Below are 18433 nucleotides of genomic sequence, written 5' to 3'. Positions count from 1 at the left end.
TGTGGCCAATTACCAATCACTCAGTTATGTAACCATTAGCTGCACTCAACACTAACAATGACCACAGCAACACTCATTGCTGTGTTGTGTGCTGTCTCCACTTAAGAGGAGTTTTAATATGTGCAGCAAACTCCTGCTTCGTGGAGGCGGTTTGTCGAAAAGAAAGAAGAACCGCAATGAAAACAAGCATTAACCACATTAACTATTGAACTGGCTGTGATGCTCAGGATGTGATTCAGACAACCGCGCATCAATGGACATTTTTTTATTAGCTGTCGATAATACGGCCTGAGCCTGTTCTCATGAGAATTTGGTAGGAATATGTACATTTTGACAAAAGTCTTATGAAAATAATACACACTAGTGCTACTCACTTTAGATTTATGGCAAAGTGTAGTGTTTTTGTTGCATACAGTGCAAAATGCAAGCTGCTTTATTGGTGTTTGGTCATGTTTGTGCTATGTGGTGTGCTAGTACACAAATTTCCTGAAAATATGTCTAGTTTTTCTACATGTTCCTCGTCATCCTACTAAATTAAACTGGCATTAAACCAGTTGTGTTGGGATAGTATTCCAAGCATTCATTGACATTCTTTTAAACTTTCAATAATCTGTGCCTGTTCTCATCAGAATTTAGTAGGAATTTGTATATGGTGAATAAGTCTCTAGCGCTGAGCACTTAGGGTGATGTTTTGTGTGTTTTTTATTTTCAGTTTGTCATTTTTGTGCAGCATATGGCAGCGGGACACAGATGGTTTCTGTAAATCTGTCGAGTTATGAGCACTTTTTTTTTTTTTTTTTTACCATTTTGTATTAAATTAAATTGCCATGTATTCAGACAACCCCTCATCAATCAACATTTTTAACTCTCAATAGTCTGAGCCATTCTCTTGAATTCTGTTGGAATTTGTACATTTTAACAAATTTAACAAATAACTCTCTAGTCTTAATATTCTCTTTTGCTAACCACTTGGAATTTACTGTCAAGTATATTATTTTTGTTACAAAATGTGGAAAATGTCAACTTTTCCCACTGTAGTTGGTCATATTTGAACAGTGTTTCGCAGCAGGACATAAAGTTGTTGGACATTTGTCACATTTCGAGGACTTTTTTGTGCAGTTCCTACTAAATTACAACAGTACTCTTGTCTTGCTTTTTGTTTTAATGAGTTTTACAGTGTGTGTTTGTGTTTGAAGTGGGTGCATCGATTGGATGTCAAGCGGGGTAAGGGGGGTGGTCCCCCCAACCCTTTTTTGAAATGGAAATGAAGTGGGGGGCACACATCTGGTGGTCTTTGTGGTAGGAAGACGAGGAGGGCGGTCAGGGTGCGAGGGATTGTTTGGCAAAAGAGGGAGTGATGAGGAAGGTTTCCTTTTTAGTAAGGAGGGTGTCAAGAAGTAAAAGAAAATGAAGGGAAAGCGGACATCCATGTTGGCTACTTGAGCGTGGACCTCCGGGAAGGACAACGTGTGGGTAACACAAACATTAAGACCATTAGGGGAAAAAAAGACAAATCTGAGGTAGGAAGAACGGAAGGGCAGATGGACCAGAAGGAGCTCATTAGCATAGACAGGAGTGAGAGGAGGAAAAAAAGAAGGGGGGGGTTACCACTTGCTATAGTCCAAAACTTTACAGCTGACAGTTAAATTTACTCGCGTGTGTGTGTGGGGGGGCGCGTTTGTTCTCCGACATGGCTTTTAGGATTTTTACTGTTTCACACACACAAAGTTGTCCTCTCGCTTGTCCGCTGAGGCCGATTTCACCTCACGTGACAATCACGCACTCTTTCTCCTCTTTTAAAACAAAAAAACAAAACAAACCATCATTTGAATGATTAGATTTGATTTAATTCATAAAAAGGAAATACTTTTACATCGGCGAGTCACGTTATTTGATATTTACTGCATTCAAGGGGACCGTTTACTGGGCTTAAGTAGATTTAAATAAAATCAAACGAGGCTATTGTGACGCAAGCTAATTCCTTGCGGTTTAGAGTTTCCCCCCCCCCAAAAAAAAATAAAAGTGAAGTTTGAACAAAGTGCAACGTACGGGGGAAAAAAGAGTTGATATTCCCGTGCTACATCTTTTTTTTTTCTTTTCTTTGTTCTTTTCATTTTATGGCAAATTACTGCACTGCAACTCGGGCAAAGTGTTTAATGTTCCACTGTTTTAATTTCTGAATACGAATGGAGAAAATGTGTCAAGGAAGTGTCGCGGGCAAGAGGAAACGGCGTTGGAGCGAGTCTAAACCATAGCGCCATTAGAAGTCTCTACAGATGATTATGCAAATGTAATCTCCTTAATAACCACATCCGATGAAGCATCCATTACAGTTATTTACAGCCCACTCTGCCTCCCAAAAATAATTTTGAATAGACCGAGCTTGCTTAAATTCAGTGCCGGGATGCTCAAATGGAATTAGTCGGGGTGGCGTAGCATAATATCCAATGGCAACTGCATGGACTGCACCTGGTTTGCGTTTTTTTGGCAATTTGTGGAAATAGTTACACTAGAAATGGAGGGAATGAGCATGCTTGTATAAAGTTCTGTCTGGTGTAGAAATGGGAGTAATAATTGATTAATTGATCCAGAATTTAACTTGAACGTTCAATTTAACTTGAACGTTGATTTAACCGGGTCTTGAAACATTTTTCCATCCATTTTTCGAAAGCACTTGGCTCAGTACACCGTGGACTGGTGGCCAACCAATCACAGTGGACTGCGGAATATCTGGTGCACCTTGGACTGGTTGCCAGCCAATTGCAGGGCTCATGCAGACAAACGTTCACATTGAAGGCCCGGTCATATTTTCCACTTTGTGTGTCTACAGCCCGCGTTGGACTCCACACGGACTGCAGATGCACACGCGGTTCCATTCATACTACATTTCGGGGTTCATGTCGGCACGTGTTCTACGCATGCCCATTGGTCCATGCATCCTCGCAACACACATACGCATGTAGAATCCAAATGCTGGCCCCGTGAAAGTGAAAAGAAACAGCTCCTGTGTTTGTTGTAACAGTTTGGGATTGTTCATGCCAGGAGTTTTGAGCCATCTGGCTATCTTTATTTTTCTTAAAATGTTAAACATAAAGACGGATATACCGGCAGATCTCTTCACGCAAGCATGTGGTGAAGCAGGCACCATTGTTGTTGTTGTTCATTACTCTGGTGCATGCGTGATCGGCACGCTTCATATGCATTCCGTCCGCGCGGTCACAAAAACTGGGCGGCACACGGTCCACCACAGAAGGGTCCACACAGGGGTGGATAACAATATTTACATCCAGCGATGCCGCTAAGGATTACAAAGTAACGCGTTACTCCAAAAATCCGCCATCTTGAGTATCGAGCAAAGTAACGCGTTACTTTCCCCGGGAAAGTAATTAGACTACAGTTACTTCTTTAATCCAACAATAGTTACTTTTGCATCATCACCAAACAGTAATTTGTAGCTGGTCATTCAAACAAAGAGCAGTCCAAGTGAACCGAGACGGGCCTTTTTTCCAACGAATAGAAGAAAGCGATTGGGAAGTGATTGTTGATTCAATGCACAGTGACAGTGCAGTACCATAAAAGTGCAAAGAAATGCACAATTTCACTGTCACCACACTATTTTTATTTTCCTTAGTAAAAAAGGTATTTGATTGTTTTTACTTTTTTAATTACACATAAAGAATACAGTTTTACTGGCGTGTTAACCGCTCAATGCATTGTGGGTTAATTATTCATACCGAGTGCACGAAGGACTGACTCACTGAAGGACTTACAATACTTATCTTAAATAATATTTACAATGAAAAGTGAGAACTCTCAACTTCGTCTGTGAGCTGGGAGAACGCGCTCCATGGCTGACGTCACGTAGTAGAAAAAAGGTTTTGTCGCTCTTCGCATCAAAATTAATGTAGTGGGAGCAATGATGTGTGTGTGTGTCACTCTCACGTTTACGTACACGCACGCACACACAGTTGCTTTCATGGCCCACAATCGGCAGTGTACTGCGAATGGTGTGCTTGTTTACATTTAGGAACTTACTGTATTGTGTTGGAATGTCAAGTTTGCACTAAGTTGCTGATTTAATGTGGCTTCAACTACACTAATATTTTAAGTTATTGCTTCATGGGGATGACATCATTCTGTAACTTGTGTGGTGTACATTACCAAGAAATGGGCACGGTTAAGCTAATGCTTTTTTTTGCACTGTGGATAAGTGATATTCCTGCCACTTGGCAGCTGCCGAAAGTAACAAAAATTTTACTTTTTTCTAACGTACTTACTTTTGAAATCAAGTAATCAGCAAAGTAACTGTTACTTTTAAGCTCAAGTAATCAGTAAAGTAACAAAGTTACTTTTTCAAGGTAACTGTGGTAACACTGTTTACATCACATGGATCAACGCGCACCCTGCAAACACACAGACGTGGAAAGTATGCATTGACCTTCACACTAATGGCCAGTTTGGGGTCTTCAATGGACCATATGCATGGCAACACATTAAAGGTCCCGTATTTTGGCTATTTAGACCTCCATAGAGTGACTCTCTAACATGGACTTAGTATAGAAGTGTCAATTTAATACAAAAAAAAAACACACCTCATACGAGTATCCAGAAAAGCCCCCTCTGACAGCTCCTTCTGTTCGTCCCAGTTTTGTATCTGCTTTGTCCATATTTGTCCTCTGATTGGTTGCCTCGGTGTAGAAAACCCACTTGTGAGAGCATGATGGCTTGGGAGGGGAAAGGGAAGGCAGAGATCTTCCCTTATGATGTAGATAAGGTTGAGAAATTCGAATGACCTGATTTCACTCCTCTTGGCAGAAAAACGTCTGGAACTTATAAAGGTATGCGTGGATGTCTTAAATTCATATTTCACATGTTTACTGAGGCGCCATAGAGACGATTACATTCCAAATATGAGAAAAAGTTGTTTCCCATGTTGTCACCATGTGTTTTTCTGGCGACCGGAAGTTATCACGCTGCTCTACCCCAGACACAGAAGTTATGTGTGCATAGAGTCAATAAACCTGATAAGAATGTTTTGGGAAGGTGCAAGAATGCATCCAGAGAAAACTCCTTAAATTTGGCCCGATTGTCGGTATGTGTTTGTACCCAGTTTTGGGTTTTACACTTACAATTTACAATCACTCAGAGAAATCTGTCAGACAATCACTCAGGATCTTTTTGAGACATCCAATAATTGGACCTTTTCTGACTTTGTCAAAATGCTCAAATTTGGCCCGTTTGCCAGTACATGTGTACCCCGGTTTAGTTGGGTGGCTTTAGAATTGGAACTCACAGCCCAAGACTCGAGACAGTGTGACAACTTCTGGCTCTTGAGCGAAGAAGCCCGGTCCCGAAATTGACATCACCGAAAAAAAAAAAAAAAAAAACACCCCCACCCCCGCTCCCGCTCCCGCTTCCCGATAGCGAAGAAACGGCGCTCCGTTCGCTCCTGCAAGGGAATATAAAAGTCAACATTGTGGCCCAGCAAACGTTCCGCTGCGTCTGCGCGTGTGCACGTTAAGTTTGTCCAGATACATTTCCCGTCAGTCGGAGAGGGTGGTGGTGGTGGGGGACTGCTTCTGCAGGAAATGTCCGCTTCTTCGGGAGTGGAAAAGTGTGCGTGTTTGTGTGTTTACACAGGCGGCAGAGTTGGGTCGGTGCATGTGCGCTACATGGCTGTCTTTCTTTCTTTCCCTTCTTTTTCTGTAGCCGGCTTGTGTGCGAGTGATGTCATATTGGAGCTTAGCCAGACAGACACAAATGCACGTGTGTATGTGGGTGCACTTCTAAAGCATCTTATATACCTGGTCGCCTTTGGCACGTGGACATCTTGTGTGTGTTCCTCTGGCATGACTTTAGTTTGTTTTCCATAATTTTTGGAGGGGAAAAAAAAGACAGACAAGGCACAAGAGTCAACAATCAACATGTTGATTTATGCCCGCTACGAGTTCCCTCCGTGACGCTTACAACTACTGCTAAAAAAGTTTGTTCTCTGTAATTTTTTTTTGAAACGTGAGTGTCTCAGCCATGTGGAGATACCTGTTGATTTATGCAGCCTGCCTGCATCGCCAAGGATGAATACACGCTCTGTCTGGCTGGGTCGCCTCAGCAGCCACTGGCACAACTAGACATTATTTGACTATTCTTGTTTGAGCAACGCTTTTCTTGAGCTCTGCCGGGGATATGTCTGCTTGTCTGCTAATATGCTCATATAATAGTATTCCATGACTTTAATTTGATTCATTATTATTATTATTTTTTTTGAGCAGGTTGCACTAACAGGCATGGCCAAAAACGGGGTCTTCGCTGTCTTTAGTTTGTGTTTTCACACTTGGGCTTAAATATAGTTATGAATGCTATTAATGGGGGCATATTGTGTAAAAATGACTTTTAATTGATTGTACACATAGATGGGTCCGTGGCGGCCATGTTAATCAGAATCAGAATAATCTTTATTTGCAAAGTATGTCCAAAAAACACACAAGGAATTTGTTTAATAATACATTAAACGCTTTATTGTCGTTCACCTCAAGATTAGACTTTACGCCAATCTGATCAGTGTTATCGGTATCGACCGATAATTAGCATTTTATGCTGATTGGCTTTCATGTCATAAGTCGCCCATCCGATCAATGACATCATCGATCGGCTCCGCACAAGACATTTAACTCCATGTCTTCGTCGCGTATGATTCCAAAAGCTAGTGTATTTTTAGCCTTGTCACGTGTCTTGTTGCGCAGTACTGTAACTATCTGACGGCCATTAAAGTTTTTTCAATCGTGTCGGTGAAAAAACACGTCGCCGGTGTGGGGCTATTTTGCGGCGTCTCAGACAAACAACACGTAGGTTATTTGCAGTCTGTGCACAACTGAAGTACGTTGTGCGGAACTTCATCTAAAAACACAACAAATTTGATCGAGGACCTGAAGAATGTACACAAGGAGCATGGGGAAAAAGCAACGCAGCATGGGGAAAAAAAATAAATACAAAAAAGTCAAACGGAATCAAACTCTGGACAACACCCGTCCATATAGCTGGGACAGTGAGAAAGTGTCATTAACAGTATTTATTAAAGTAATTTAATTGCAATAAAATAATTTAATTACATTAAGTTAGCACCCATTATTTCTGTCATGTAATGTTGATATGACCTAAACGTATGTCAGTGGCCAATCCTTGAATGCCCCCTAAAGGTCATTGGTGTTTTAACTTTTGTCTAAAATGCTAGAGAATAATTTGAGCTGAGACGGAATGCCTGCAACCCTTGTGAGAATAAGCTGTACAGAAAATGGATGGATGGATACAGTATACAGTACACAAGTATATACAATAAATGAACAAGTCATGTAAATAGACACATTGCTCCATCTTGTGGTCGGATCGGTGATCGGTTATCGTTTTTTTTTTAAACTTGCAGATTGGTAATCGGCCCCAAAAATCCTGATCGTGTAAAGCCTACTCAAGATATAATCCTTTTGATGTCAAGCATTCCTGAAGGAACTGGTCTTGTTAGTACACAATTTATAATCTATAGTGTGAAATTAGGCTCAACTTGTCAATTTGTCAGACGATTTTAACATTCTTTTGTCGAAGGCCGTGTTTCTACATCACACCAAATATATTGAATTGTAAACTACAGTTGTATATATCCACCTCTGGTTAACAGCGTATACTGTATTGGTTAAAAACAAAGCCTCCAACAATTAGCCAGAAAAGATTCACTTGTGACTCTCATTTATATAATAATACCAATCAGAAACGAATGAAATATTTGATGGTTCATATGTATGGGGAATGTACAACTAAAGAGTTTCATGTTGTTGTTTTTTGTTTGTTCTTTTTCAGAATCAGGATTGAAATCATTTGATATCCTTGGTTGACTAAGGGAAGAAATGAACAATCACTGAATTATTTCTAAATATTTTTTAGAGAAATGGGACTTTTGTCTGAATATTCTGAGATCCCGTTTTGACTACAGCTATATTGAGAAGAATAATGTTGCCTATTATGATGTAATAGTGTGGCTGTAGCTTAACTTCCCATAGCTGACATGTTGTCATTGTATTTTTCTTTAGACGTCAAAACAAAACAAGCTTAATTACTTCTTGTCCATAATTATCCATTTATTCTCTGTAGCGCTGTTTATCCCAGCTGACTAGGTGAGAAGCATAATGCACCCTGGACTGATCGCCAGCCAATCATAAGGCACATATAGACAAATAACCATCTATGGACAAGTTTGAGTCTTCAGTGAACCCAACAAGCATGTTGAATGTGAGAGAAAGCTGGAATCCTTGGGAGAGAACTCACAGGAAGGCCCAACCTGAGATTTGAACCCAGAACCTCAGAATTGTGAGGCAATTAATTGACACAACATCGTTTTAAATCTTACCGATCATTTACTCGATTTGTCCTCCCAATTTTTCTTATTTCGCCTTTTCCCTTTACTGGCTTCTGATTGGCTGTAATGGCCAACAATTTAAGAGTTGTTACCACCCCTTGTTTTTACATGGACTTGAAAGCCCGCTAATATTTTTTATTTTTGTGTTCTTTGGATGGGTAAAGACTACTGCTCCCTGCATTGTGGATGAAATATATTTTTTAATTCTGGGTTACATGTGGACTAGATTAGCACGTGCCAACTAAATGTTAAGGTGGTAACTGTACTTTTGGGATTATGTGTGTTGTGCACCTACACATGCCTTGATGCTTTTTTTGCACGCGTGAGCAGGGGTCCGCGGGCAAATGGGTGTTTGCATGTAATCGCATGCGTCAGGCCGTCATGAATGGTGCGTTTGAGACGGAGCGGAGTGTGGAGTTCCTCCGGGCCGGACCAAATTGGAAACTGAAAAACAAACAGCCCCCTCAAGTCAACCCCCCCAACCCCGTCTGCCGGCTAGTGGCGTGGCCCAACCTGTCTGGGACAATGTAGCGGCCTATAGTCGGACTGGACCACACACGGTTGTGGAGCACAGGAGGCAGTTAGCTGTACTGTGGTGGGAAGACATCTGTATGTATGTGTGTGTGTGTGTGTATGTCTGTGTCCTGGGCAATCATCACAAGTTGGAAAACGGAGCTCAGTGACGGATTGATGGGAAAGACAGTGATGGAAAGAGATTTGAAAAGTCGATGGAGGAACACGAGTGGAAAGGATGGAGATAAGTCACAGTGGAGAAGGCGGATAAGGAGAAAAACAGAGGCACTGTGATTGAGTAAATGAATGAGGGGCCGCGAGACCCAGTAAGGGCTCTGCGGGGAAAATATTCAGACTTTCAACGGGAAATAACCCCCCCCCCCCCTTCCCTTCATTTTTCCTGTTGTGAGTGCTGCAATTTTTCTTTTATAAAAGACACTAATGGCTAAAGCTATTTTGTGGTCAAGCTTGCAATAATTGGAAGCTTGTGTATTTGTATGAAACAGCGTCACACAGCAGCTCTTATAGTAGATAGGCTTGAAATAAATCTGACAAAACTCAGTGATAAGACAACAACGGAAAGGTCTAAAAATGTCATTTTCAGATCAATTTCTAGTTTCTGATTGACGGAAAGGCTTTAGCGAAATTTATACTGAGCTAATTGTATGCTTCTCCATACAATTAGCTCAGTTTGCCTTTAATTGTTGTTGCATCCTTTCCACATATGACGTTGCTCTAGATTGTCTAATTTTATTTTCGGTGAAGTTTTCTTCTTGAAATCTAATTGCATTTGCCTTAATTGCTATTGCACCAATAACATTCCACCTAAAACATATTCATAGTTCGGATGGGAAGGTCTGAAAATTACTGATTTTCAGCTTAGTTGTTATTTAGCCTTTCCCACGTGACTCTCTTCCAGTTTGTGATTGGCAAAGATTTTCTTTTTACGAGGTTGTCTTCTCCTTAATTTGTATTAACTGTTTTTTGCCTTTTCCACCTATGACTGTCATTTAGACTTTGAATGGCTAAAGTAAGTTTTCTTAAGATATAATTTTAAGTTTGTTTTTCTTCATTTTGCCGCAATTTAGCAACATGACAAGTGGCTTCAATCTTTGTGGAATTTTCTCAAAAATACAGAATGAGCTCTTCAAAGGCCTCTAAAATCCTCCATAACAAATGAATTCAAGAGATAACTATTGATTACTAAAGTACACAACCTATTATATTGCCCACACTGCATTTCTCACCAATTATGTTGGATTTGCGCCCAGTCGACTTTTTATGGCAAGTGACGTCCTTTGAAATGTCACAGTAATTGTGATGTGTGGACTTGGAGAACCCCTTGGAATTTCGGCCCGTACCAACATTTTGGTGAATATTTAGACTGAAACTTGTCAGCTAATCCGAGAAGCAGTTCCCGGAGTAGCAGAAAAGCACAAAGAGTCGAGAGGATATGTTGGAAAAATAACAATACTTTTTTAAATCTTAATTTGAAGGCATTTTTGACCAAATTCTCTATCGGCGGTATCACACAAAAACATTCCCCCAAAGGACACTTTTGCACTTTTGATTTCTAGCACGATTGTACAGGGCTCTGTCCCCACTTCTATAGGCATCATCATTAGCCTGGGGAAGTTGCTTTGGCAGTGAACCACAGCTTGTTGTTATTGAATGTGTGAAATTTCTTTGTAGGTACACACACATCTTCACAGAAACTGATATAGGATGTGACATTGTACGAATATTCAAGCAGTTTGCAAGTTGAACTTTCAAAGACTCTCGTCTGTGCAGTCTAAATCGTCATTGGTCCACTTCTTCACTGTTTTCAGCATAGGCTTCTCACATTTAAGTTTGTGCCTCTGCGTTGGTATTAAGTGAATTAAGCACTGATCAGACGAGCCCGGAGCTGCACGGGGGATAGCACGGTATGTGTCCTTTAGCGTGGTATAGCAATGGTTTAGACTGTTGTTTTCCCTGGTAGGACAGTCAATGTACTGCTTGTATGTATTTAAGGAGTTCGTGGTTGAGTTGAGCTTTGTTAGTGTCCAATAATAATGAGGTTGAAAGAAGCCAACTCCCGTGGCAAGTAGAATGGCTTACAGCTCAAAAACAGCGACTCCCCCAAGTCCGGGCTGCAGTGCGTGTATTGCTCAGAGATGACAGTACACCATTTTCCGTTGATATAGAAGCATATTGTGCCGCCTTTTGTTTTCCCCGATAGCTACGTGGCGCAGTCCGCTCTGTGTAGTTGGAAGCCCGGAAGCATTACGGCGCCATCGGGGAGGGCGTTCACATAGCTATGTCTCCGTGAACATCTTTACTGGTCATTGTGAGAAGAGAAGATGGAACTCGTCCATTTTATTGGGTAGAGAACGTAGATTTGCAAGGTGAATCGATGTGAGCGGCATTCGGAATCCTCTCTTCCGGAGCTTGACCTGCACTCCGGCTCGCTTTCCCCCTGTGGTGTCGCCTCCATGCGCCATAGATCACAGCTACTCCACCAATTAGTAACTCAGAGAAAGAATGTGTAAAAGTTGGTGAAAAAAAGTCCGGTGTAGACTCCATAATGTTTAGCAAGTCTTCCCTTGTGGAAATAAGTCACATAATGTCTCCGAAGATGAACAAAAAACTAGAGCGCTCGTTACCGAGGCGACCACACGGTTAGGGGCCATGACGTGTGATGTGTGGCTTTATTGTGAAGTTTATATAGTGTGCGTTCAATTTTGCCTGATCAGTTTGCCTGATAACAATAACACAATTATTGTGCCCACAACCTTCTACCAAAAACATTGAGGTATTCATAATTCAGATGGGAAGGTCTGAAAATTACTCATCCTTTTCAACTAGTTATTCCACCAATGACTTTCTTCCATCTTCTGATTGGCTAAACTGGCCTCTTTAGTTGTGACGTTTATACTTGAGATGTATTTGTATGCTTCTCTTTTTGCGCAAAAAAGTTGTTCTGTGGTTAAGCTTACAAAAACTGGAAGCATGTGGATTGTGTTTGTGTGTAACAGCAGCTCTTTCGGTGGACAGGTTTGAAACAAATCAGACAAAACAGAGCCTTGTGTTCTCACTGATATCTCAACTTCATAACCTTCCAGTGTCATTTTGTGGCCCGAAAACACACTCGCAGCGCTGCTTTGGCATGGGAAGGTCTGAAAATGACTCATAATTTCTGTAATGACTCATAATGCGCTTGACGTTTTTGCTGGCAATCTTCTGTTTCTCCTCCAAAACACTCCATATCCGTTTTCACATAATGACTCGCTTGCCGTCTTGAATGGGCGCTGCCCTCGTTTTCTATCTAGTCCAGTGATTCCCAACCAGTGTCAGCCACATTAGGCTCTTCAGGTGTGCTGTGGGAAATTATCAAATTTTACTTAATTGCTCAAAAAAGTCATTTATTTACAAGAAATAATGTATCTTTGTTCTTCTATTTATGGGAGTGAGGCATAGATGACAGATAGAACAGATGAATGCTCTTCTATTAGATGGCAGGAAGTACATACAGTAATTAATTAGGCTTTACATGATCAGGATTTTTGCGGCTGATTTGCGATCAACGAGTTGAAAAAAAAAACGAAAACCGATCACCAATCCGATCACAAGATGGAGCAATGTGTCTATTTAAATTACCTGTTCATTTACTGTATATACTTGTGTACTTAATTGCTCAAAAAATTATATTTACAATAAATAATGTATCTTTATTCATCTATTTATGCCAGTGAAGCATAGTGACAGACAGAACAAATGAATGGTCTTCTATTAGATGGCAGGAAGTACATACAGTAATTAATGTATCCATTTTTTTTGACATTTTTGTTTGTTGGTGTGCCGTGAGATTTTTAAATTGTAAAATATGTTCCTTGGCTCCTTAAAGTTTGGAAATCACTGCTCTCGTCAGATCGTGTATTCTAATCAGTCAGGTCAAACCAACATTATAACATGACAGAAATAATGGGTGCTAACTTACTGTAATTAAATTACTTTGTTGTAATTAAATTACTTCATCCACACCGAAACTTTACAGTATCATTCAACAGAACGGCGGCATGTTTACGTACAACCGTTAGCGCTAGCTTGCTAGGCTACATAATGTTTTTGTTGCCTACTCGCGAGCCGTATCGTATTAAAAGTATGAGAACATACCTCAAGCAAGCCTTAAATGAACGTCCTCTCCTGTCCTGAGCACCGGTGACCACCAACACACGTTTTTCCCCATTTTGTCCTTAGAATACAGTCGGCGCAATCCAGTCTTGTTGTCGTCGCAACGGTGACGAGTGTATCTGGTCGCATTTGAGTTGACAAGTTAAAGCCCAATGATCGTAAAAAACGGGATGAGGTGGTATCGGAATACCAGATTTTATTACAGTCGCAATCGTGAGAGCAAATTTATCTTGTCGTCTGATCGCGGGCATTACGTGTTGTCTGTCTCAGACATGTTGGCTGTCCCACACAGCCGGCATGATTTTATTTTTTTTTTTTAAATAACTTTATTGGCCGTCAGACTTTTACAGTACTGTACATTTTTGTCTAATTAATCAATAGACTAATCTGTAGAATAATCGATTCTAAAAATATTCAATAGCTGCTGCCCTTGTACAACACTTTTGGCATCATATTAAAAAGTACTTGAGGCTATATTGATAAGTATTGGGCAAAGGCTGTGAATGTGATTTTATTTTATTTATTTATTTATTTTTTTCCTCCAGTAAAGTTGTAAATATCCCCCCAAAATGTTTTTCATGTCGTCATTATTAGGTGTTGTGTGTCAAATTCTGAGTGAAAAAATATTAATGATCATAATATCTATTTCGACAAAAGCTGTTGTTTAGACACCTGGGAACTGTTTTAAATTGTGACAATGTCTCCTTTGAACTTGACAATGGGTTTTGGGATTGCCCTAGCCTATTTGTTTAAAGGAATGTAACCTTGGCATTACACCACTGAACGTGAGCAACTGTTTTCCTTATTTAATGGCTTGTGCACGAGCTGCCGTATTTAGGCCATCTATCGTAATAGTTTTGATTTACCTCGAATGTCACAGACTGCCATATTTTGATGGCGTCTGGCTCTCGTTTGTGGAATAGATTCGATCTATCCGTCTACGCTGCAGTCGCATTTTCACCGTGGCACAAAACTATTTTTCCTTACGTCGCACTGACGCTCAATTTGAGAGTCTTGGGGGAAATTGTTTCCCGTAAGATTTGGACAAGACGCCTGATGTAAAACACCACTGCATGTAAAACCTAAACCTATTTATTTTTCTTCCTTGTTCCAGGTGCTTAAGGTGGCCCTTTTTAAAAATAATTTTGATGAGGATCTAAACCAGAACTGAGACTGGACCGCCACCTGTTTTAAAACCTCTCCCGCGGATCTACAAAATGCTCCACCGAGCTACGACGTCTAACAGCAACAGCAGTGGCGGACCGGACCGAACGGATGCTTTGTGGAGTTTAAGACCCTTCTAAAGCCCCACCCAAAACAAAAAATAAAAATAAAGCTCAAGGTTTGGCCGCCATGGACCTGAGTGGAGTTATGTGGGCCTGCTGAGAAAGGAGCGCTTGGATTTTGTGTGAGCTCCACTCCTGCTTTTTTTTTTTTTTTTTTCTCTCTCCTGCTTCGTATTATCAGCGCGGAACCTCCGGGGCCCAACTGAGCCACTTGAACAGAACCGATGCACAGGCCCGGAATCAGGCATGTTGTTTTTATAACCTGATGACCAGCAGAGGTAAGAAATTTCCATGTATTTTTAAATACTCCTACAGTACCATAAATAGTAATCTGATGAATGATTGTTAAAAAAAAAACAGAAAAACAAATTCTCCATTACTCAAATTATATGAAAAATCCCTTTGTTTTTAATCCCGAAAAATATTTAATATACAAATAATCTGCTGTCTGCGTGTGTATGTATCTAATTAAAGTAGGGTCATTAATAATAACTGCAGTATGAATATTGATATTCAGCATTAACATTTCATAAACATGTCATAGAAATTAATTCTTTTTCCCAGTGAGTACATTGAAATTACATGCATATGAGTAATTTCTTAAATCTCATTATCACTGAAATTTATATTAATTTATTGTTGCAGCTTTTATATATATATATATATATATATATATATGATTTATGTTATAATAATACAATTAATAATACAATTATTATTATTAGTAGTAGTAGTCGTCGGAATTATTTTATTTTTACACATTTCATACCACTCAGAATTTTTACAATTTTTTTTCAGTTTTAATTTGGCATTCCTTAAAAGACCATTTCTTGAAATATCTGTTTTTTTTGGCTTATTTGTCAGTGCGTATCCACCCATCATATTGAATAGATAGTAACATCGCTCAATGTTATTACATTTTGGGATGAAAGTTAAAAACCTTGCTGGAGGTCTGCCCTAAAAGCAAAAAAACTAAACCAACTCAAAGCAAGACTTTTGATGACTTTTTCTGTCATTGTGTGTTTAGATAAATGATTAGGACAAGCCTGAACATATGGGATGGGATAGACACAAGGCCTTTTAAGCTCATGAGTGTGTGTCTGTGCGTGTGTGTTTGTATGTTTTTCATTATGTGGTATGGTGGCTTTTGCTCGGTGATGTTATTCAGCGGGGCGGGTTGCTTTTAACCGCTTGATGCTTTTAGCTGTGGTTTACGTCTGTAACTGTCTATGCATGTGCATATGTGCATGCGCGACATGCGCGTGCTCGCATGTGCGTGCCTGTGTGTTGTGGTACTGCGACAGCTTTGATGTTGCCCGCACGAGTCAGATTTGGAACATGTTTTTGTATCGTTCTCGAAAAAACAAAGGAATGCCAAGTGGAGGAAATTCAATGGAGTCTAAAAGTGAAGATGACCTATCATTCAAAACACACACATACGCAATCAAATACACGTTTCTGATGTAATGGGAAGGTGATATGATCAGTGCGTCATCTCTGTGGGACTCTTGGAGAATATTTGCGTGCTGCTTATTGTTTTTGCCTACATTACATCTCAGTAAAACACAACATAAATACAGAGTGGGACTGCAATTCGTTCCATCATGCACCGATTTAGCCGATTGGAGCTTCAGAGGTGCTTCAAAGAGGTATGTGCCAAACTGCCCCAAGATAACGTGTGCCAAGCTCATGGTATCATATTCACAAGACTAATTGCTGCCCAAGTTGCATCAAAGAAAGTATTAAGCAAAGTCTGTTAATACCTATGGACGTGATTTGTAATAAATTTGAAAAAAAATTACAGGATAAAAATGAATTTAATCCATTTTGGAATAAGGCCGTAACATAAAAGGTTACCTCACAAATGAGGTACCAAAAGATGGGTATCAGCCACAGTTGGATCTGAACAATTTAAAGAAAAAAAAAAATCTTTGTTCCCAAATTAGTCCCTTTCTCCCAGGCAACCTGCTCTGGCATACGGTAAACTTCACTCATTTCTTGTCTCATTATGTTGACACATTTCCGATCCTTATCTTGGTGTATACTATCTTTCTTTCTCAAAATGTAAGCTCACCCATCTGTGTCAATTAAAAGAGGGAGTGGATAGTCATCCAAAATGCCAATTTCAGTGAGTGTGTATTGCGTTCTATTAGGGGGGGAGAATGGATTTTATTGGAATTTAGCGTAAGTCACCAGGAAAAAAAAAAAAATTGTGATTACCTCGTCACCCTGACCACACAATTCCCTCTTGTTGCCTAAAATTCTGTGATTTATATAGGTTGTCTTCTCAGAGAAAAACTTTTGTCACATACAAGGTATTTTATACATTTTATTTCCCTTGGAGGAAAAGTCCATCAACTCTTCAAATGACCACGTTATTTTTTTGCTCTTTTCTCAACCAAAATTAAACATTTACACTTTTATACTTTATTTTAATTTTATTTAATTGATCTAGTTTAGGCGGCACGGTGGACGACTGGTTACCACATCCGCCTCACAGTTCTGAGGATCGGGGTTCAAAACCCGGCCCCACCTGTGTGGAGTTTCCATGGTCTCCCCGTCCCTGTGTGGGTTTTCTCTGGGTACTCTGGTTTCCTCCCACATCCCAAAAACATGCAGGATAGGTTAATTGAGGACTCTGTGTACGTAGGTGTGAATGTGAGTGCAAATGGTTGTTTGTTTATATGTGCCCTGCGATTGGCTGGCGACCAGTTCAGGCTGTACCCCGCCTCTCGCCCGAAGATACCTGGGATAGGTTCCAGCACGGCCGCGACCCTAGTGGGGATAAGCGGAACGGAAGATGAATGATCTAATTTAGTCAGTTTTCAACCAGTATAGAAAAATAGAATAATTATCTTCCTTAGCGCTTCCTCTACGCATGTTGCCATTTCGCTATAAGATAGCATACCAACTGTTAACATTTTAGAAACAGTTGTTCAAAATTGGACCTTTGAAAGACTTCCTATTTTGTTGAGGACAAAGTTAAAAACAGTTCTATTATGGCAAACCCAATTTATCATAATAAATCCTCACAAATGCAGGTTTTGCTCATGGAACAGTTTGCATGCCCAGTTAAAATTCCCGCGTAAATGTTTGCAGTTATAAATGTACCGCTGTGTTAGTGTAGCTTATTGATAGACTAAGGTGCATTCCAATGTACGTATAAAATTGGCTTCCCCACCACCACTGCGTTGACAAATATGTGCCACTTTTATTTACTTCCAACATTGCAGCTCTGCTTAGCATTCATTTTTGACAATGTCTCCGTCCGTGTTGTGCAGCTTTTGCTTGAAAATGTCTGATATTCACCCAGCCTAGCTTTAAAGTCATGAGCGGGGAAACGTTGCGGGGGGCGGTATTATGTAAATTATGCACACTCTTCACAATCCAGGTATATTCAAAACAGCTAAAGGATTAACTTTGTTGTATGATTTCCCACCTAATGGATGGGCAGGCACTCCAGGTACCCAACTATTTGTAAACAGGCTATTAAAGTCAATTTTCCATTAAATGTCCCCATTAAAGTGTTCGACTTTGGAGCGCCCACTGTAAGTTACCATTTGCCGTCAATATAGTGCAAAAAACAACCGTGTTTCTTCAGTGCTGCATAATGTGTGTATGGAAGAAGTGCCAATGCATCATTCTGTAGCAAGGCCATTAACCCTCACCACGCTCACCTCCACGCTCAATCTCTGAGTAAACTATTTTTTAAAATCTTTGTCCCAGAAACAACAATTATTTTCCTGACGGAGGCGTCTAAATTATACAGGCAAAGACGGATAAAGGCGTCGTCGCCAGACGTCACCGCAATTAATGACTTCATTTGTTAGTTTGCTTATGATCGACTTGTTTAAAGGACGTGGGAACAATCAAGCGCCGAGATGACAGATGTGCGTTTGGCGTATTGTGAAGTCTGCGTGTGATTTCATAATTGATGAAGTCACTCACATGGAGTGAGCACAGCGCAGTTGCATTGTGGTCACCATTACCGTGAGTTTTCCTTGGCCATTTGTGCAGTTTGTGGTTGGTGGGACATCTATCTTGTTGGTAATTAGGGGAC

At 40.3% G+C, this 18433-nt stretch overlaps 1 protein-coding gene across 6 annotated transcripts in view; it reads left to right on the top strand.

The window, feature by feature from the left end:
* The window catches only part of trps1 (trichorhinophalangeal syndrome I), a 171739-nt gene that overhangs the window by 55106 nt on the left and 98200 nt on the right, over window positions 1–18433 (top strand). For all 6 annotated transcript variants that reach the window (XM_061664806.1, XM_061664807.1, XM_061664805.1 and 3 more), the window contains exon 2: window positions 14202–14651. In XM_061664806.1, the coding sequence (XP_061520790.1) occupies window positions 14639–14651 (13 nt within the window). In that variant the 5' untranslated portion in view covers window positions 14202–14638. The remainder of the gene's footprint in view (window positions 1–14201; window positions 14652–18433) is intronic.

Source organism: Phycodurus eques, chromosome 20 (assembly GCF_024500275.1).
Source record: "Phycodurus eques isolate BA_2022a chromosome 20, UOR_Pequ_1.1, whole genome shotgun sequence".
In the NCBI taxonomy this organism is placed as follows: Eukaryota; Metazoa; Chordata; class Actinopteri; order Syngnathiformes; family Syngnathidae; genus Phycodurus; species Phycodurus eques.
Note: the sequence above shows the minus strand (reverse complement) of the source record. Positions and strands in the feature narration are given on the sequence as shown.